Source organism: Labrus bergylta, chromosome 18 (assembly GCF_963930695.1).
Source record: "Labrus bergylta chromosome 18, fLabBer1.1, whole genome shotgun sequence".
Lineage (NCBI taxonomy): Eukaryota > Metazoa > Chordata > Actinopteri > Labriformes > Labridae > Labrus > Labrus bergylta.
The window spans coordinates 17,415,779-17,436,857 of record NC_089212.1 but is presented as its reverse complement, the minus strand read 5'-3'; the positions used below and the strand labels follow the sequence as shown (position 1 = coordinate 17,436,857).

Genomic DNA, 21,079 nt, shown 5'->3' with positions numbered 1-21,079 from the left:
AACAGAAAGACCCAGATTTTTCAATTTATGCTTTTTAACATTTGTTTTAGTCTATCAGTACTATCCACAAAGTGAAACTGAGATCATGATATCCACTTTCCTTAAAGGCTTAATATTTTCACACTTAAATGTAATAGAAATCAAGTATATCCTCTGAAAATAAATCTGTGAGTCATGACTGTCTACAATGGATGTAACACCCGAGTCCCATGTGTCTGTAATGTTTTCCGAGCCGTAGCTTCACTTGTTTACATCGCCCGGACAGCCGGCTCATCACCTCGTTTATAAAAGTTGTTTAATTGAGGGACTAGAGAAAAGAAGAATAACATACTGTACTCATTGCTTCATTGAATGTCACGTAAGCATTTTAAAATCTCGGTCATTTCGGGTAAATTGAAATGCAGTGTGAAGATAAGAGCATAATAAAGATTGCTAGCATTAGCACGCTAACACAACAATGCAGCGCGAGTTGTTTTGGTTTCATGCTGGTGCTCAAGGTCGACATCTGCTGGATCAAAAAGTCACATATTAAGCCTTTAAAGGTGCGCTATGTAGTTTTGGTAGATGAATGTGGAAGTTGGAGAAATCTACAGATTCTGTGGTATATGTTTATAAGTCTATACACAAACTGTCCTCAGAGGGAAATTTGGTCCCTGTAACACTGTTTGAAGATAAAATGATACACGAGAAGTTATGGTGGGGGCCCGCAACAGTGAAACTCTCCTAGTAGCTATTTAGCTCCAAACAGTGTTCCAGGGACCCATTTTTTCCTTTGAGTAAAGTTTAAGAAAGTTAAGTTCAGAAAAATATAGCTTCAAATTGTTTCACTTTCAAATTTCATTACAAAAACTCAATAGTGCACTTTTAATATACTGTATTAGTGAAACAATTGACTATCAAAGTAACTCTCCGATAGATAATCACGAATTATAATAAATCCAAAGAAATTCATATTTTCTTTAATTGCTTCTCTAAAGAAACAGCTGACGCTAGGTGAGCAATAAAGGCACTGACATCCGCTGTTATGTGTTTACAAAAGTAACAGAACATTATGTTGTGGCCTATGTTTTTGATGATGTTTTTCTTTGATGTTGAACTAAATTTTGTCTCCATTTTAACTGGCTGAGACTTGTAATTTAAAGTCCCACAACTTTCAAACTTTTTGAGTCACTAGCTGCTGTTAGCTTGCTAATAATGTAAGTGCTAAAGCAATATGCCGCGTCATGGTGACACACAAGACACTTGAAGCAGATTAGGGCTGTGGTTCAATACATACATCTTAGTAGTGTGTATATATACATTTATATCTAAATTTACATTTATATAATTGTATACAGTTGCAGGAAAAAGTATGTGAACCCTTTGGAATTTCTTAGTTTTCTGATTAAATTGGTCATAAAATGTCTTCTGATCTTCATCTAAGTCTCAACAATAGACAAACACAGTCTGCTTAAACTAATACCACACAAACAATTATATGTTTTTATGTTTTTATTGAACACAACATGTAAACATTCACAGGGCAGGGTGGAAAAAGTATGTGAACCCCTAGGCTAATGACTTCTCCAAGAGCTAATTGGAGTCAGGACTCAGCCAACCTGCAGTCCAATCAATGAGATGAGATTGGAGGTGTTGGTTGAAGCTGCCCTGCCCTATAAAAAACACACTTCAGTTTTGAGTTTGCTACTCTCAAGAAGCATTGCCTGATGTGAACTATGCCTCGCACAAAAGAGATCTCAGAAGACCTACGATTAAGAATTGTTGACTTGCATAAAGCTGGAAAGGGTTACAAAAGACTCTCTAAAAGCCTTGATGTTCATCAGTCCACAGTAAGACAAATTGTCTATAAATGGAGAAAGTTCAGCACTGTTGCTACTCTCCCTAGAAGTGGCCGTCCTGTGAAGATGACTGCAAGAGCACAGCGCAGAATGCTCAATGAGGTGAAGAAGAATCCTAGAGTGTCAGCTAAAGACTTACACAAATCTCTGGCACATGCTAACATCTCTGTTGACGGAGCTACGATACGTAAGACACTAAACAAGAGTGGAGTTCATGGTGAGGACACCACGGAGAAAGCCACTGCTGTCTAAAAAAACATTGCTGCACGCTTGATGTTTGCAGAAGAAGACCTGGATGTTCCACAGCACTACTGGCAAAACATCCTGTGGACAGATGAAACCAAAGTTGAGCTCTTTGGAAGGAACACACAACACTATGTGTGGAGAAAAAAAAGGCACAGCACAGCAACATCAAAACCTCATCCCAACTGTGAAGTATGGTGGAGGGGGCATCATGGTTTGGGGCTGCTTTGCTGCACCAGGGACAGATTGCTATCATCGACGGAAAAATGAATTCCCAAGTTTATCAAGACATTTTGCAGGAAAACTTAAGGCCATCTGTCCACCAATTGAAGCTCAACAGAAGATGGGTGATGCAACAGGACAACGACCCAAAGCACAGAAGTGAATCAACAACAGAATGGCTTCAACAGAAGAAAATACGCCTTCTGGAGAGGCCCAGTTAGAGTCCTGACCTCAACCCGATAGAGATGCTGTGGCATGACCTCACGAGAGCGACTCACACCAGACATCCCAAGAATACTGCTGAACTTAAAAAAGTTCTGTAAAGAGGAATGGTCCAAAATTCCTCCTGACCGTTGTGCAGGTCTGATCTGCAACTAGAGGAAACGTTTGGTTGAGGTTATTGCTGCCAAAGGAGGGTCAACCAGTTATTAAATCCAGGGGTTCACATACTTTTTCCACCCTGCACTGTGACTGTTTACATGTTGTGTTCAACAAAAACATGAAAACATATAATTGTATGTGTGGTATTAGTTCAAGCAGACTGTGTTTGTCTATTGTTGAGACTTAGATGAAGATCAGAACACATTTTATGACCAATTTAATCAGAAAACTAGAAAGTTCCAGAAGGTTCACATACTTTTTCCTGCAACTGTATATGCATATACAATACGATGTCAATATGTACTTTCTCAACTTTCCATCACTGCATTTGCTTGGGAAAATTTGCCTGGGAAAATGGTATAGTCATGTTGCTAGATGCTATTCTAGCTATAGAGTTTCTTTTGATGCTTGATTGGTGAACTAACAGACCTCTAAACCATCTGTGACCAAACTCCAGCTGCATCAACTTAAACTTTTTTTTTTTTAAATCAGACGTCAAAGAATCTCTCTGGTAAAGCTCATGACGACTTGACATTTCAGGAGGTTAAATAAAACCTGGTTAACCTCCTCTAACATGTAACAGAAAATGTGACGGTTCTTGTGGCTCATCATTTTTGAATAATTTTGTGTGTTATTTGAATCTGACTTTGACTTTTTAGTGTTGGTGTTTCTGCCCCTGCAGAGCTCCTCTTCATGCACAGATGGTGATGTGGTGATGTGGTGTGTCACAGAATGAACAGTTTTCCACGCCGCTCTGCCAGAGCTGCCTGGCTGCAGCACAGGGAGGAGACACGCTTACAGCTGCCGGCCTCAACATAAAAGACATATCTCTTTGTTGTCTCTTCCTCCTCTTTTTCCTCTTCTGGCCATGTGGCGTGTCTACAGAAGTGAAGGCACACAGGACAGCAGTTCGACTTCTGTGAATGTTTAATGGCAATGAGTCACAAGCCCGAAATGAAAACACCTGCTGTCACTGAGGTCAAGACGGACTTTTAAAGGAGTGTGCTTTCATTTTTGCGTCAAATCTTCTCCAGCTCTTTGGGTCCCATCATGGTTTCCATAATGTTAGTTATTTGAAATGCAAAGTAAGATATTTGACCACTTCTTAAACAGGTGTTTTTGTCCTAAACTTTAAAGCTTCTTATAAATATAAAGCGTTTTAAAGGAAACAAACAGTTACAAATTTGACAATCAGCTTGTCAGTGAACAACAAAGGCAGAAGGATGAAGCCGAGTCTTTTAGTCGTTCTCCACACCAAAACTTCAACAAAAATAATTAATAAAAGCCCCCTCAAGAATATAGTAGGAAAGAGTATTGCAGATTTCAGTTTCTGCGTTTGAGGACTTTCCTCATGCTCCAGCTGGCGTGAAATACTGAGGATTTATTTAGTTTGTTTCTGTGGGACTGAACTGTGCCACCTCAGATTTGGGTCAACTGGAAAGCTTCAATCGTGACAGTTTTTAATCCTCATTTACACAGAACGCAGAAAGCCGCTGCTTCCCCCTGCTGGACAAGTGAGGACTCACACTGGAATTCAACCCTTCAGCAAATTAAGTATTTTAAAAACGACAGAGCCTGAAGAAAAACAAAACTAAAAGGAAATTTACCATATTAAAAAAAAAATGTTTAGATACTAAAGGCACATTGCAGTCCTCCTATGTTTGCCTTTATAAAAAAAAGTACAATACAAAATTAATTCATGTTCAAACTTTTCTCCTGGAAATGTTTACGGTTGGAATGGTTGGAAAATATGAATTATTGATTTAATTCGTTGTATTAATTAATGTATTTCCTTTATCTGAGTTGTTCTTTTCCAGTTCTTTTTCTAACAATAACGGAACCTCTTCTTGAGGAAGTGTTCCGACACGGCTGTAAATATTGTGACACAGAGCAGGCTTCACTGTCCATGCGTGTTTTCTCTGGGAGCAAAACTGGCGTGAGAACGTCATCGTAGCTTATTTCAGAGTGTCTGGTTCACATTGAGATAGTTATCTGTACGGTCAGTTGTTTTTGCTGCGTTATGGGAATTTGTGGACGTTATGGGAAAGTAGGTAGGTTGAAGTAAATAACGCATAATAACACGTTTATATCAGTCAGCATGTGACTCCTACAAAAAGGATTTGAACGGTGAGTTTTCTGCTCGAATCTGACAGTCCTTACCAAACAATAGTAGGCTAATCTTTTTTTTTCTTCTTCTGGGTCTAGTGTATGTTGAAATAGTTTCTAATCGTTCCTGAAACATTGATGTAATCTTCTAATGTGCACACCATGATGACCAAAAAGCAAGCATTAAAGGATGGAAGTTCTGATAGTTGCTGTTAGGTTGTTCATCATTTCTCTCTGTTTTTTTAAAGAGACATGTTATCAAAGAGTCTTTCCTAACGCGTCCTTTCATTTGTGATTTTTTTATTTTATTTTTTCCTTTCCTGTTCAGTGTGGTTGAATCCCATCACACTGAGCTGTCATGGAGGGTTTGGAGGAGAAGCTGAAAGGTCTTTCCATCGCTCGGCGGTCTCGCCCAGAGGAGCCCACATACCTGCTGGACGTCGCCCTGCAGTCGACTGGCCTGCTCGCCGTCTCCTGCTCCGACCTCACCGTCCACATCCACGACAAGGACACTCTGAACCTCCTCAGGGAGTACCGGGGCCACGACAGGCCGCTTTGTGGGGTTGTTTTCTCTCATCGCTCCCCTGACTTCCTCTACTCCGGCTCTGCTGATGGGACAGTTAAGGGCTGGGACGTCCGGTGCGTGGCGACAGAGCCGGCCCAGATGTTTAAAAGCGACCCCTCGCACAGCTACTGCAGCTTCGACCTCAGCTGCAGTGACGCACTCGTGTGTGCCGGCACAGAGCAGGTGAACGATGAGGACAGCTTCCTGGTTTTCTGGGATGTCAGAAAACCAGGTGCCGGGCTTCTCGGGGTGTATTCTGAGTCACACAGCGATGACATCACACAGGTGCGATTCCATCCTAGAGACAAGGACCGGCTTGCGTCCTGCTCCACAGACGGCCTTGTAAATGTTTTCGACCTGAGCCGAGGGGCGGAAGAGGAGGCGCTGCTGGCAACCTGCAACAGCGACTCCTCTGCAGGGTCGGTTTGTTGGTCTGGCGCTGACTACACACAGCTGCTGTGCCTGAGCCATGACGAGGGGCTGCACCTTTGGGACCTCGGTCAGCTTGACACAGAGGAGCCTCTCACTATTTTCAGCTCTTCTGATGCTCGCAGCCTGACTCCGCTCGCTGACGGAGGAGGCGTCGATTACCTGGTGGGAGGGAGCTGGCTGGAAGACGCACAGAAGCTGCTGGTGGTCGGAGGAAAAAACAGCGGGGATCTCCACCTGATGGAGTGTGACGACAGGGGGCTCCGTCTGCTCAGGAGCCTAAAGGGCGGCCATGCCTCCACTGTACGGTGCTTCTTATGGGACGCGGCGGAGGAGGCTCTGGTAACAGGAGGAGAGGACGCTCAGCTGTTGCTGTGGAAACCAGGAGGGGAGGACCTTACGTCAGCGAAAAGGGAGTCAAAGAAGAGCGAATCAGCTTTGAAACTAAAATCCAGGCCGCATAAAAAACACGGCTACCAGAGAGAGAGAAAGGAGGCAAGACAAGACAATGAATGAAGTGTTGAAATACTGACTTACTAACTCGACTGTGGAGGCTTCTCACTACTCTGCCAATAGAAAAATCAGTTTCAAAGTCAATATTTTGTCTAAATATTTCTGCATATGGTACACAAAGCACACATCTCCACAGGATTAACATCCCTTTAGGCCAGAAAAGACTCGGACACCACTCAGTCTGTCACAATGTGTTTACAACATCTGACTTTTTAATCTTTTTGCTTTTGTGGAAGCCTTAACCCTGACACGTTCCTGAATGCTAATTTGGATTGTTCCCATAGAACTAGAGATACACTGAGTTTTGAAATGTCCACACTATTATTCTAGTGTGTTTTATTACTAACCTGATTTAATAGAATGTACTTAACATGAATTAACTTCTTTGCAATTATTCATATCAACTCTGAGCTTGGATTTATTTAAATAGTTTGTTTTGAAGTTTGAAGTTTGAAGTTGAAATTATTGTGTCATACATACACAATACACATACATAGTTGTTTGCGGTCCCTCCTTCTGAAATGTCACTGGAACACAACTTACAAACTGCACATCGCCGATCTTTCTCAGAGACGGACTAACACTCCCACGCTGCTGACACTTTCGTTCTTGTTTGACCATCGAAACAAATCAGAGTTTGTTCAACAGGTGACTTGATGTGACGCAACAGATGCACTATGACTTCTGGCATTAGTACATGTCACATTAATTGCAGACGTGCCGATATCAACCAATACCAGTGTTCAACTGACACATGGATGCCTTCCCACTTACTTAGTACATTATCAAGCTTTTAGACTACAAACTGGAGCATTGATCTTAATAACTGTTTACAGTCAGTGATCACATCGAACAGATTGTATTGCTCGTATCAGAAACATGACTTTTTCCTTGAATGGGAAGGAAACACAACTGTTCCAGCCTGTTTCGACCTTCACACTCATGCCTGGTAATTATAAATGATCTTATCTGTAGTGTGTCCCATAAATGACTGGATCTAAATGAATGCTTTAGTCGGAGAAGTCTTGGAAAAAAAGCATTAGGGGCTGTTACCTAATGACAGGAGATAGGTATAGGATACACTTTGGAAGCCCAGTTTCAGATGTGAAGTAGTCCAGATTCATTAAAGATATCCAGATACAGATTAAATGATAGTAGTTGGAAATTGGGTCTCATATACAGTATATTTATTACCTACCTACCTACTAATGTTTGTTCTTGTTCTTGGACAGAACTGATGGATACTTAAAGACTCAAATGAATCTCTTAAATTGGTGGGATTTTACCCGAGACAAAGAAACAAAAGCACCACTCTAGGATTCTTCAGGAAGATCTATAAAATCAAAGTCATGACATTAAAAAAACCCTTCATTTTCCTCATTGTACAGTTGTATTCTCATTGGCCACTGGAGGAGCAATTCAATAAATGACCATTTACCTCACGCCGTGTGTACTTTCCTGTTACTCTACAGAATGTGCATTGAGTTTTGACTGATTACTGACATAAACAAAATATTGTGAATCTGTGTTGCACTGCTGTGCATACAGTATCCTTGTGGACACAGCTTGTAATTCTCTGATATTTCATCTTGAAATAGAAATGATTTTTCTCAGGTTTTCCAAATGTGCATTGTTCTGTGTTTTTATATTTTTTATATTAAATCTGGAGATGATTGTAGTGCAAAGCATCCCGGAAGTCATCAGAAACCAGCCAGCACAGCAGGACCTCGCTGAGAGAGCAGCTACCGCTCTCAGATGGCGAAGAGTGGAATAACATGATTGGCAGTGCGACTGTGCTTCAGTGTTACTCAAGAGAAATCCAACAGGGATTGAGCGATTGTTTACTGTTTCTTCATTCATAATAATTTAAGCCTTGTAACAATGACCAAGAAACATTTAAATCATGATAACACTTACTTTGTCATGAAGTCATTAAAAGTAGCTGATCCTATGAGCTCACTTGAGATCATGTTCTTGCAGAGATGTGCTTGTAAAAAAAAAAGATACTGCAGCAAATTAAGTCATGGTGTAAATAGCTCTTAAGTTTTTTTCAAATAATCATAAAAGAAATCAATCTGCAGTAAGATAAATAAAACATCAGTGAATGTAACATTGTAAAAAAAAAAGTTATCTTGTGAGAGTTTGACTGCAATTTTGGTCGATACAATTTTTTGGAAGTAACTTAATTTTTCATATATTTATATAAGCGCCTTTGTTGGTAGATGAGGAAGTCATTTTTTTTACCAACAGTTAATTGTTAGTATGAAGTCTGATTTATTGACTATGTTAATGAAGGATAGCTTTTTAACGTAAGTACGCTTTTGTTGTACTCGTACATTTCTTTGATTATCTTTGTGTAACGCTACTTTATACTTTCACTTCATAATGTTTCAGTGAGGTATTGATCTCCACTTCTTATTGGACTTCTACATTTACTTTGCCGGTTAGTATTTTCCAAACATTTGACAGAATATCATGACATCATGACAGTGCGTCTCTAATGATAATCCATCCAAATGCATAATATACTTATTAACTATTGCTGTATTCACACATACACACAACACTACCCCTACATTTTTGGGGTGAGCTGTTATACAACAAACAAAGGCTGGCAGAATGGGGTGATGACATATTATAGGCTTTTTTTGCTGGCAGTGCCCATTTTCTAGAGCTGCTGCTTATGCCAAGACACGACACCTTAACACAATTTCCTTGGTAATATTCCCTTTAATAAAAGCTAAATTTAAGCACACTGAGCCATCTTTAAAAAAAAAAAAAAAAGACTCAATAGTCATTATTGAGGGATGCAGAGGTTAACTTTCATAACCTAACAATAGTGAACGGTGGTGAGAAGCGCTCTTAAACTGAGGTCATGAGCGCTGCCAGAGCAAAAAAAAAAAAAAAAAACAGTGTTTATGGACAAAAGCAATATCCTGTAACTGCTGTGTGACCAATTCAACCTTTGCACACCTAAAGAAGCTGCTTCATAATATACAAAACGTTGCTAAAGCTGACCCATTCAGCAAGGGAAAATCTCACAGGGAGAGAAATGTGTGAACATTCACTTTAGCAGATTTCAACAGGCAGCCTGTCCTGAAATTTTATATTAGTTTGAAAACAACTTATGTTATTTGTTATTATTATTTATGGTTTCTTGGTCTTTAATTCTTATCATTCCTTTTGTCTTCTGGAAAGGCTTAAAATGTAACATAAAAACTATTTGAGCTGAGACTGTGAGGTCCCAGACAGACGCACTACATTCGGACAAACTGTTCTGTCAGTCAAAGGAACTAAATATTGGAGTATTCTCCCACTCACAATCATACGCATCCTTCAAAACACACCTCAAACAGTGGATAAAAGAAAAACCAATTCTGTGACCACTTTTAACCTTTAACCTCTATTATTGTCTTGTGTCACTTGTGCCTTTGTATTTGTATTTCTCTGTTACCTGCCTATAGGGACAACAGATGGAAACTAGCACTTCTGCTATAATCTGGCATTTTTACAGCTGCAATTGTTACAGCTGTTCATTAATATGCACTGTCCCTAACAAAAACATAAATAAAGTATAAAAACATTTAACAGGTGATTTGCAAAAATGTCTTCCAGATACACAACTGATGTAGAGTGTGTGGGGGGGGGGGGGGTAAAGGTTGTCCACCCTACATGTACGCCCATGGAGGTGCTGTAGCATTAGCAGTAATCATAGTACACCTATGTTATAGTTATGTAACTCTTCCTGCTAACGTATCCTTCCTCAATATCGGGGCTTGCAGGGAAATCCACTGTTCGTTCACACAGCGTCGCCTCGGTGCAGCAGCAGGCTGAGATATTATTAAACCTTCAGCAGAGCTAGTTCAAAGTGTGGGTTAAAACTGTTGAGAAAAAAGGGCTGGGCCTCGGACAGGTTTAGCCTCATTCCAGCACGCTTGTGTGGCGGAGACTCCGCACACTTTGCTTTTCTGCTTTCCTTGTCCCTTCTCCTCCTCCTCCTCCTCCTCCTCCTCCACCTAACCGACGGATCCAGAGACCTCATTTCCCTCTTTTCGGGAGGGCGATTGACACCTCCCGCTGTCCAATCACAACGCGGGACACGTCTGCCGTCAGCCAATCGCCGTCGCACGTAGATCTTAACACCGTCAAGCACGCTGCGGTGCGTTTTCTGTTATGTGTGCCGTGGTCTCAACCCAAAGCAGTGTTGACAATAGGGTGAAAAGAAACAGCCCCGAATCATAACCGAAGCTAAAGAAACATCCAGGGTTTTTTTTTTTGGGGGTAGACAAGCAATTGATTTAGCAACAGGAATGTAATTGCGTTGACCTAATCGTTTTATACAGCTGTGTTTTGTTATTAATGGGACTTTGAGGATTATTCCGTTGGAAAGGAAAAAAAAAAAGAAGCTACTCGTGGGTTTGGCTGTTTCAGGCCGGGATTTTCCTGCTGTTCCGCCGCTGCTTTTTTTGGGACCGAGCTGGAGGTAGCCCCCTAACACTTTAGCCCGGTTTAGACCCCCCACCCCCCCCCCCAAAAAAAAAAAAAAAAAAACACACATAGGATAACTCTTCGCCGCCGTCTCCGTTGCGAACCGCAAAGGATCAAGGTAAAGTACTGCAATTGGAGGGCTTCACAAACAGCCACTCGGTCGGGCTCGGCTCGGGGGGGAACTCGGGACGGTGTTGTGTGTGTTTTTTTTCCCCCCCCTCTCAACAAACCCAGTCGGGTCTGTCAGTGTTTGAACGCTAGCTTTACGGTAGCAGCATTAGCACTGCCCCCCCTTCTCCCCCCCCCCCCCCCCACCTCCCCTGTATTTACACCTGGGATGATGGGTGATCGCCCGAGCCCGCCCAGGTAACGTTATTATTTTTTTTTTTTTTACAAGCACACTATGTTAACACAGGTTTTGATCATTCCACTGCTTTTTTTTTTAATTTACAATCAGCTTTCTTTTTGTGATTCTCGCAATGAAACGCTAAAAGCTGGTGGTGGTGGTGGCGGCTAAATGAGCTAAAGGCTACATGTTTCAACTTGAGCTAACCCCCCCCTCCGCGAGTAGCCGCTTTAAAAGAAAAAAAAATACAGTTTCAACTTTACACTTGTGAGAAAACGCTGCTTTGAGTGCTTGTTTTTAATGTTTAAATGTGTCGCGTACTCCGATTAGGCCACTAACTTGGCAGTAAATGTGATTAAATTGCAGACGCGTTGTAGCAGGATAATGGAGAAGCTATCGGTGCTAGCTAGGCTAACGTTAGTGAGGTTATCGCGCTGTCAAGTTTGTGAATGTTGTGCTGCTGCCAGGCCCGACATGGACAAGCTAACGCCACTGCTCCTGGCTTGATTAGATTTTTGACATACTGCAGCTAAATACTGATTTTTAACTGATGATAGTAAATGTGTAACACCAAATTGCACTCGTAAAAAGCTTATAATCTTTAGTGTTGTGTGGCTAAGGTGGTGGTTAATGACTGATCTTTCTGAAGGGAAGAGCTGATGTCAGGGAATCATTCATTTGCTTTTTAAGTACATGTTTTAATCTCTGTTCTGTAAAGAAGTCCTTAGCTTTCCTGTCAAATAGATAGACTCTTTTATTATCATTGTGTACAAGGACACAACGAAACTTTGTAAGCAGCAATCTTGCGTTCACAAAAAACAACAACAAAAATATATTTAAGATAAAGATAAGATATGCTTTATTCATCCCAGCAGCCAGCATAACATACAAACACACACAACACATATATACATACATATCCCACTCATACAAATACAGTTTGATATATGATATATATGCAACTCAGGCTAAAAGTTTAAATGTCTTCAGTTGTTACTTAAAGGGGAGTTGTTATAAAGTGCAATTGCAGTTGTTAAAAAAAAAAAGTATTTTTAAAATCTGAGCGAGAAGTATTGCAAAAAGTGGCCAGAGCAATTGCTGTTCAGTGAATTAATGATAATAATAATAATAAATAAATAGACAGTTGTGGTGTCTGACAGAATATATACAGTTATTATTTTTGCAGTGACTTATTAATTAAACAAATATAAATATGGAGATATAGTGCAAATAAGTTATAGTGCAGTGAATATGAAAAAAAAAAAAAATGTGTGGTGCTAATCCGATATAAACTTTGACTGGCTTTACACTAAGATACTTTATGTGGACAACTCCTATTTCTAAATATGCCACAGGTCCGTCATGTTTTCTTGATTTAACATCACGTGCATTGTGTTAACAGTCTTTCAAAAGGGAGATCATCACCAAATAATGGCTCTGCATTGACATGGATGAGAGGTAGCAAGATGGTGATGAGTGAGAGATGCTGTGAGATAAAGATGAGGGCACATTGAAGCCACTGGGCCGAGAGAAACAAGTTTCTTCTGTCAGCCCCAACTTCACTTTTTTTTTTTCCACCTTGCTTCTGCCCTGTCAGTCTTGTAGGAATGACAGAAGCATGCCAGAAGCCAGGTGTGGCCTTATGCATTAAATGGGATGGTATTTGCAACGCTAGTGTGTGTAGGCGTAGTTCATGTTTTGGTACCGTCAAACATACTCATCTAAGATTTTCGAATGTCACTCCATTTTGAAGGCATATCCTGCTGTGGCTGTGACAGTTCAACATCCAAAGTCTCCTGTGTTTACGATAACTCTGGTGTAGTAAATGCCTTTTTCTTATCGCCTGTGTTTGAAAGCTACTGAGTGCATTTGTTCTTGACTGTGTGAACAGCATAATTATCCCCTGAGTGAATCACACCTATTAGACAGACTGTCAGATTGTAGTATTCCGACTTGTGAAAAGTGGAAATGGGAGAGGTTTGCAAGAAGTCAGTTGTAGAATGATTACAAATGGGAGATGCGGGATTTTGATTTGAATTTACGGGTAACCCTGTGAAATGAATATGTATAACAACCTGTTCTCTTGGTTTTGCATAAATAATTTGTTGCTGTGATTTGCATGACACTTGTTTGGTTTTGCTTCCTGGAGGCTACAAAGTTGAAGGAGGTTTAACTTAAAAAAGAGAACATATGTAGTTTCTAATGATGCTTTTTAGCCCTCCTCAACAAATGCAAACATCAGGAGGCTTTGAACTTGGATATTATTGATGTGCCTAGTGGGGCCATGTATTAGTAACAATCTAGTCATACAGAGGGTATCGTGATACAGGGGGGGTTATGATTTGATAAATGGCAACAGCTTGTGACACTGTAAGCAAGTCTGTTATACTATTTTTGAAATGTTATTGCGACAAAACGTATAATGGAAAGAGCAAACAAGTTTGAATTTACATTTTAATGCCTATACATTGTTATCTGGGCAAAGGGACTTCCATAAGATCAGATCAGTAAGAAAGAAATGATGCATGTTCTATGAATAACTGGTGTATTTGAAAACTGATAGTACACAAAAGATAACATCTTGGTTTTGAATTGCATTTACATTTTTAGCATCTCCAAGGCCAAGTGTGTGCACAGTTTACTGAAACAAAAAGTATATTGACAAAAAATAACAAATTTAGAAATTATATAAAGAAAAACGACAAAGAATACGTCTCGGGCCAGCTCGTCAAATTGTGAATAATTGTGCTGTTTGCTTATTTCCATAACGAGAAATGGAATATTTATAGATATCGTAATGTTGGCTGGACAAAATAGGTTTAAAGCCTTCACGTGTGGCTTCAGAAAACTACGATGATCATATTTCATGATTTCTGGGAAATTGTAGAAAAATAACCGGTAGATACATTTGTTTGTAATTTAAGAAATTGTTTTTTCCTGAGACGCATCCTCCTGTAAATGCAATCCCCAGAATGTGAACATGGATGTGTTTATTATTATAATAATTAGTTTTTTACGATAACAAATGGAATACCTTTGGCTTTCTGGCTGTTGCGTGGAAAACATGATGTTTGAAGATGTTTTGGAGGGCTCAAAAGCTTTTCAAACTGTTTTGAACTTTAAAAGCCTGAATGTTGACTGTTTTATCAAGAAAATGTTGTCTAGGGCAAACGGCAACCTCCGGTGTTGGGGAAAAAAAGGAAAAGCAAAGACCTGCAGTTTTTTTGTTGGTCCACTTGAGGCCGGCTGCAAAAGCCCCGCAAGTCATGCACACACAGATATGAATCTGTTTACAGCCTAGTTCAAAAAACAAATTTGGTCTAAATAGGTCATGTATATCACACACTGTATGGGGAATGTTTTTTTTTTTTTTTTTTTTTTTTTCTCCAAACTCATCCGTTTAGATTTTATGAAGGATAAGAATAATTCAAAACAAGGCATGTGTCTGACTTGACTGACGGCGAGGCGGTGTAGCTGTTGGTGGTAAGATTGGTGGTAAACTGTTAAGCCCTGCCTCAGCACCGGCTCTTTGCCTGGTGTTAGGTTGACCGAAAGCTAGGTTGAGACAGCATTTCCAACATGGTGACCACCATAGACGGGCTTCAGAACCCCCCCCCATTCACATATGGGTGACATCACTGAGAATGTGTCCGTGTTTTCTTTACAGTCTATGGTGTAATTAATCTAAGATGGAATCTTATGTGTCCCCCTTATAAGATCAGTGGCCAAAACTGTCCTCCTTCCAATGCACATGGCCTCAAAGTTGCCTTTATCTTTATGTATTTACTTTCAGAGCGTTTCTTGTGTGCTGGTGAGCTTCCCCCCCCTGAAAATGTGTCCCTGGGGTTTGAGCTGTTAGTTTGACAACATGTAAAGATATCGTAAAGCCTTTAGGAGCTGATAATGGAATCAGATAGTTGATACATGATATACAATCATTAGTCACAGCCCTTCATTTAATTTGTTCAATGCCCATGAGTAGATGATGTCCATCAGGAGACTTTATGATTGCATTAATATCATATTGTTTCTTTGACCTTTTCTTTGTCGGCTGCAAAGTTGCAGTATTCCACTCTGTGAATTCATTTTCTGTAATAGTTGCCTCTACCTGCTTGTTCATATAAAATATTGTTTCTCAATCACCAATATTCATAACTAGAGTTTAGCCAAAACTAAACTCGACTTTCACAGCTCTTGGGCTGTTTGAATTTTTTACTCTGGACCGCAGATCAGGATGATCCTTGAGTTCTCCTCCAGCAAGCCTCCTTTTTCATCTCCCATGCGTGTGTTCTTCTGTATGTTTGAGTATGCATTCTGTTCCCTCACTTCAGCTCATCTTGCTCAGCCTATTTGTTGACTTCCTGCTCAACAGCAGCTCCCTCCCTCCCTCCTCTTCCTCTCTTTCTGTTGCTCTCCCTGTTGTTCACCATGCCCCCTTCTCTCTCTCTCTCTCTCTCTCTCTCTCTCTCTCTCTCTCTCTCTCTCTCTCTCTCTCTCTCTCTCTCTCTCTCTCTCTCTCTCTCTCTCTCTCTCTCTCTCTCTCTCTTCCTCCTTGTTCTTTAATCCCACCCTCCCCGAGCCTGTTCCGATGTCATCTGGTCTCTTATGTAAGAGGCATGGGAGGGGAACGGCTTTGGTGCTTGGGTGCCATACGCCCAACCTGCCGCCGTAGTCTCGCTCTCCCTCGTGTGTTGTGGTGGCACCGGAGTGTTTTCTCACCATTAGCCGGCTAGTCAGAGACACAGAGATAGACAGCAAGGCACTTATGGTTGTACATGGGGATTCCAGTGCCCCTTTGCACAGGTAAGTGCAGCTCCCGTATCGCTGTGTGTCATTTTTAAAGACCTTTCCTGCGGGAGAATGGTTGTAGTTTTATCTTCTGGTTGGATTCAGCAGGTGGCGAAAGCATGAAAGCGTTGACGGATCTTTGAATATTCATGTTTGCCGTAGGTGATGCTTTTTCCTCACCGCTTTTTCAGATGTACAACTTCACAGATTCATCCTAAAACACAGCCCAAAGAGTCTCTTTGATCACGGCTGAATCAAGCTGACTGGCTGTAATAAGTCGTTGTGACGAGTTGATATATTGAGATGCAGTATGAATGGGTTGACAGAATTTGGAGAGAAAAAAAACTGCTTGCTTACTTCAAACCAAAGTAACTTCTCTGTTCATCCTGCTCCCAATCACACATTTAAAAACGCATTAAATTAGTTTGAGCTGACCCATACGTTTTTTTTTTTTTTTTTAAATACTTCCATATTACTTAGTTGTAAAAGACAAGAAATCTGATTTCCTTTAGGGTTTTGTAAAACACTAGATCTCTTTCTTTTTTTCTACCAAGAATTTTAAAACCAAAAGATATTTATATTTACGTGAAAAACAGATCTGCTAACGGTACAATTTGCAACCAGAGAATGTTGTCATGGCTCAAAAAAAACGACTTGAATGATAAAACGATAAATCAAATAGTTGCAGGGTCATTTTCTGTCCGTTAAATAATCAGTGAGCCAAAGGACTAAGTGTTATGTCGACTACTCTATTCATAGATCTTTATTTGCACAATTAGAGACCTTCAGAACTTATTGGCTTTGTACCCGTGATTGAAACGTTTTAGGATATTTCATCGCATCTATGACTCCTCTGTAGTCTCAGAGCTTCAAGAACCATGGATTTTTTACAGGGAAAAAAAGCTGATAGTCTTAAATGTGTTATAGAGTGTGGACGTCAAAGCTGTTCCCTCTGTAAGCCAACAGTTGCAGATAATCTCAGAGTGAAGGTGATTTTCGGAGCTGCTGTCTTCCTTTGTCTGATCATTGCATGGCTCAGCAGTCGGGGTGTCAGTTTTCAGTTTTTGGTTGTGTTTTCTTCGAGCCTTGTGTTAAGGCTCTGACGCTGTTTGGACCCACTTTGTATGCCATTTGAATAGCTCTGTACCAAAGTGAACCAGGGCAGAATATTTAAACTTTTGTTCATGCAATTTACAGTCTCCATAATGCTTTGTATTCAGCCACATTTTCTTTACATTTACCTCCCACTTTTGTTTAAAACAATTTGATCGGACATCCAGATTGATGGTGCGTTACCTGCCAGACCGGCGGCTGTAGCAGCCAACAATATGTCAGATCCGTGTTCAGCTGGAGGTATTTTCCCACCCTGCTGATGATGCTGATGCCCAACAGAAGGCTTCCATACAGACGGATCGTTAACAGCTGTTTGGTTATGAGAGACAGGACAATAAACAGTGTTGACAGATGACTCCCCTGCCTTCTGCATGTAATTGGTTTTGTCATATGTGAATCTGTGCCTGTCGGGTGATGCAGTAAATTAAGAAAGTATCCCCTTAGCATTACTAAAGTTTATTTATGGAATGTTGACTGAAGCTTTCTCTAGTTGGCTTGCAGTTGCTGGTTGAATCTATTTGTTGACTCGCTTGAATATTATAATAATAGATATTTTAGAGACACTAACAAGGACACTGAACATAAATTCATCTTTGTATTACATCGCCCATACCCTGCTTCTCTCAAGAACTGCGCGTCATAGTCCCTCTCCATCCCTAAGATGATGATGATGATGATATTGAGGATGATGTTGATAAGTTTAGTCATGATGATGAAGTTATTGCTGATGATTTAAAAAAAATCCTATACACGGTGTGATGTTCTTCTGTAGAGTGACTTTGGCACCTTTGTCTGACCTGACTTGAAGCCTTTTGTATGCACTCACCAATATTTTTTACATCCAGTCCAGATTCTTTCTTGTGTTGTATTTACTCTTAAGATGTACACCGCTGTGGACAAAAGCATCTCCTATGAAGAGCAGAACTGTTTCTTTTGCTGATTCACTTAGCTTTATCATGGCTCTTAGTTAGCTAACTAGCTATTGATTAACATACGGAGAATAGTTGTGAGAGATCGAGGTAACGTTGCATAAATAGGTTTGTGCACGACGTTGCGATCGGGCTGAAATTCTGCCTGGCTTCTAAATCGGTTGTGCCGTCCATAAATCTGGTGGTAGCCCGTCTGAAATTGTACATTGTATGACTGGCTTAAAGAGAGAAGTTTGAACAGTGAGGCCAAGTAGATGCTCATAAAATGATAGAACATGGATTTGGTGATTTCCTTGGGACTTGAAAGTGTCTTTATGTTCTCTTTCGGTTGTAAGTCGCCTAAGAAAAAGCAGTATTAATAAAGACAACATGATTTGGATACTCTCAGTTTACCCTAAAAACAGTTAAAAAGACAATATAAACATTAAAAGAGCTCAGCTTTTTGATCACAGTTGTCGGTCTAGCATGTTATCTTCCTCCACTTACAGTAATATTACATCAACACCCCTGGCAGTCTCTATCCACAGAGAGGAGCGATGCTGTTCTACAACTATTAATCACTTAGAAACTGGCAGTATATCTGTACATGATGATGGATGATCAGCTGTGCAGCCTCACATAGCTTGTAAATGCTTCCACTGTCGCTTAGTGCTGTCCATATCCTCAGGCAGCAGGGTGATGCGTGTGTGCGTACTGAAGGCTGCATGTGTGCTGGTGTGCCTCTCCTCTCCTTCTCTGTCCCCTGTTGTATAGGAGGTCTGGTGGACAGACTGGATGACTGCCTGTGTGACTTTGACAGAGCATTATAGAAGCAGCCAGCGCAGAGTACCGCCTGCAGCGTCCTATTCACTTTTTTTATTATGCAACTATTTATGCTGGAGTCCTTATTCTTTTCCTGTCCTGCCTTCGAGTCACCCAGCTGAGTTAGTAAATGTATAAATATTTATCTCGCACGTCAAGGTACTGTTGAAACTAACAGCAGAATCCCTCAAGCAAAGGAAATATTGAGAGCATGCACAACACTGAATTAAAGTTGACCTAATCTAAATGGACCGAGAAAGTTACTGTTTTCGTCATGTCGTCTCCTTATAAACCAATCTATCTACAAAAATGTAATATTGACAATACAGTCCCCAAGATTCACTTTAAAGGTATAATATGTAATATTTTCAACATTAATTTAGCAGCTATCAATATATCCTCGCCTAATGTATTGTAGAGTTGCTGAGGAATTTTCTTTTTCTCGCACAGTATATCTTTAAATGTGATCATTTTAAATGTGCTCTAAGACATTTTAAGGAATCAGTAATTCCATTCATAAATGAATTGGATGGATTGAGAGAGAGAGAGAGAGACATTTGGTAGAACAGAACAGAACAGAAAAAAAAATGGGATTATGACTTATGAGTGTTTAACGCTTTTACTCATGAGCTTTACTTGAAAGAGTTGATGTGAAAATCCTCATTGATCCTTTTGGGAACCTGGTAATTCTCTTCCAGGCCAAGGCCAACGTGGTATGCCAACATGATGACATTCTGTGCAGCATGTCATGCACAGATGTATCATGTTTGATTGATATCATACATAAACTGGCATGCTAGTATGATTTAGTTTGTACGGTGGAATGAGCCTCACAGACACACTCTTAGACCCCTGTCTGTCTACCAGCTGAAAAAGGAATCTCCTTCCCCCCCCCACTCCCCAAATGTTTCCTCCTGGGTGTGGTTCAGAGATGTAGTTTGCAGTGAAATGTGTTTTTGTTGTGACCGCCTGAGCAGCCAGTTTGTTAGAAGTTTTTGTAGACGTAATCAGCAGCAAGCACACAGCAGTGGACATTTCCTCGGCTTCCTCCCACTGAGGAGATGCCTCGCAGCCGCAGAACCTGCTCCATTGTTGTGGGTAGACGCTGGTGTTCTTAGTCTGTGTGTGTGTGTGTGTTTGTGTGCTGTACCAGGCCTCAGATGAGGCCCATGCTGGGAAAATGAGGCTGTCCGCTGTGGCTGCACAGGTTTGTTGTGCGTCTAATAAACTGCTTGAGGAAGGTGGACTGATCCAGAGCTAAGAAACAGAGCGGATGCTGTTTACTTAACATGTTGTTATTATTATTATTTTGCTTTCATGAGCTCACTGCTAATAAAAACACATGGCTGTAAATCTGCATGTTAATGGATTACAATCTGACTCTTGTGATTTGAGCAACAACAAACGGATCATTTTAATTAACATCCATTTAAGAGCGCAGAAATGTTACCCACCTATAAATAAGAAGATTAACAAAGTTATTTGTTAGACATGAAAAGTAACATTATGAACGTTTCACAAGTGAAATACAAAACAAACATTTGTTAATTGGTGCTTCAAACCTAAACCGTTCAGTAATACGACATTGGGCCAAGTTATGCCAATAAATGTCACAGCACTTTTGTTTACTTTCTAATTCAACAACTTCACATTTTTGTGGTCAAATGACATGTTACACATAATGTCTTATTTATATACATTGAACACTTTTGAGCTCTATTGAATCACAGAGTCTTAAAAAGTCCTTAATCTCAAGTGATAATGGGTTTCTTTTGTATAGGACTCATGATTAAGACATAATCAGATGCCTCTTATTTGATTTTACAGATTTGATCGCCATCTGATCTAAATGCATTGAACCTATCCACTGAAGCGTATCAAAAGTGTCTGAAATTGTCATTTGTCTTCAAAAAATCCACACCGACTGAAGCCCAGTTTCAGATCTGCCAAACTCTCATTATTGTGTGATTGATTTTTCTGTCCTTTTTGTAATCGGAGCGCTCTCTAAACGCATGTCTGATGTGACCGTGTTAACCGCCCGCCCCCATTGTGTGTTTCTCCCAGCAGGGCTATGTCCTCGGCAGCCACCACATCTCCATCTGTGGACAAAGTGGACGGATTTTCACGGAAGTCTGTCAGGAAGGCCAAGCAGAAGCGGTCGCAGAGCTCGTCCCAGTTTCGCTCTCAGGGCAAACCCATAGAGCTCACGCCCTTGCCGCTGCTTAAGGGTAAGTAAGAGGAGGGGGAATACGTGTGTTTGGTTGGGGTGGTTGGGGTGATGGTGTGAAACGTCAAAGAGGTGATGATAATCCAGCTT

The 21,079-nt window shown here is 40.6% G+C and overlaps 2 protein-coding genes across 7 annotated transcripts in view; both read left to right on the top strand.

Annotated features, from left to right (window-relative positions):
- The first annotated feature begins 4,422 nt into the window (after nt 1-4,422).
- On the top strand, nt 4,423-7,739 carry wdr89 (WD repeat domain 89). 2 transcript variants are annotated; one of them, XM_065966686.1, is made up of 2 exons: nt 4,423-4,735; nt 5,119-7,739. In XM_065966686.1, the coding sequence occupies exon 2, from the start codon at nt 5,149-5,151 to the stop codon at nt 6,298-6,300; it is 1,152 nt and encodes a 383-aa protein (XP_065822758.1). In that variant the 5' UTR covers nt 4,423-4,735; nt 5,119-5,148; the 3' UTR covers nt 6,301-7,739. The 2 variants fall into 2 exon arrangements, with proteins under 2 accessions (XP_065822758.1, XP_020483270.2); XM_020627614.3 differs by having other exon boundaries at nt 4,554-4,811.
- A 2,737-nt stretch (nt 7,740-10,476) lies between these two features.
- Nucleotides 10,477-21,079, top strand: part of ppp2r5eb (protein phosphatase 2, regulatory subunit B', epsilon isoform b) — a 49,132-nt gene continuing 38,529 nt past the window's right edge. Inside the window, exons 1-2 of one of the 5 annotated variants that reach the window (XM_020627186.3) lie at nt 10,477-10,903; nt 20,830-20,990. In XM_020627186.3, the coding sequence (XP_020482842.1) occupies nt 20,834-20,990 (157 nt within the window). In that variant the 5' untranslated portion in view covers nt 10,477-10,903; nt 20,830-20,833. Of the gene's footprint in view, nt 11,152-15,781; nt 15,935-20,826; nt 20,991-21,079 lie in introns of those variants that run through there. The other 4 variants (XM_020627180.3, XM_020627171.3, XM_020627165.3 and 1 more) reach the window with 4 other exon arrangements.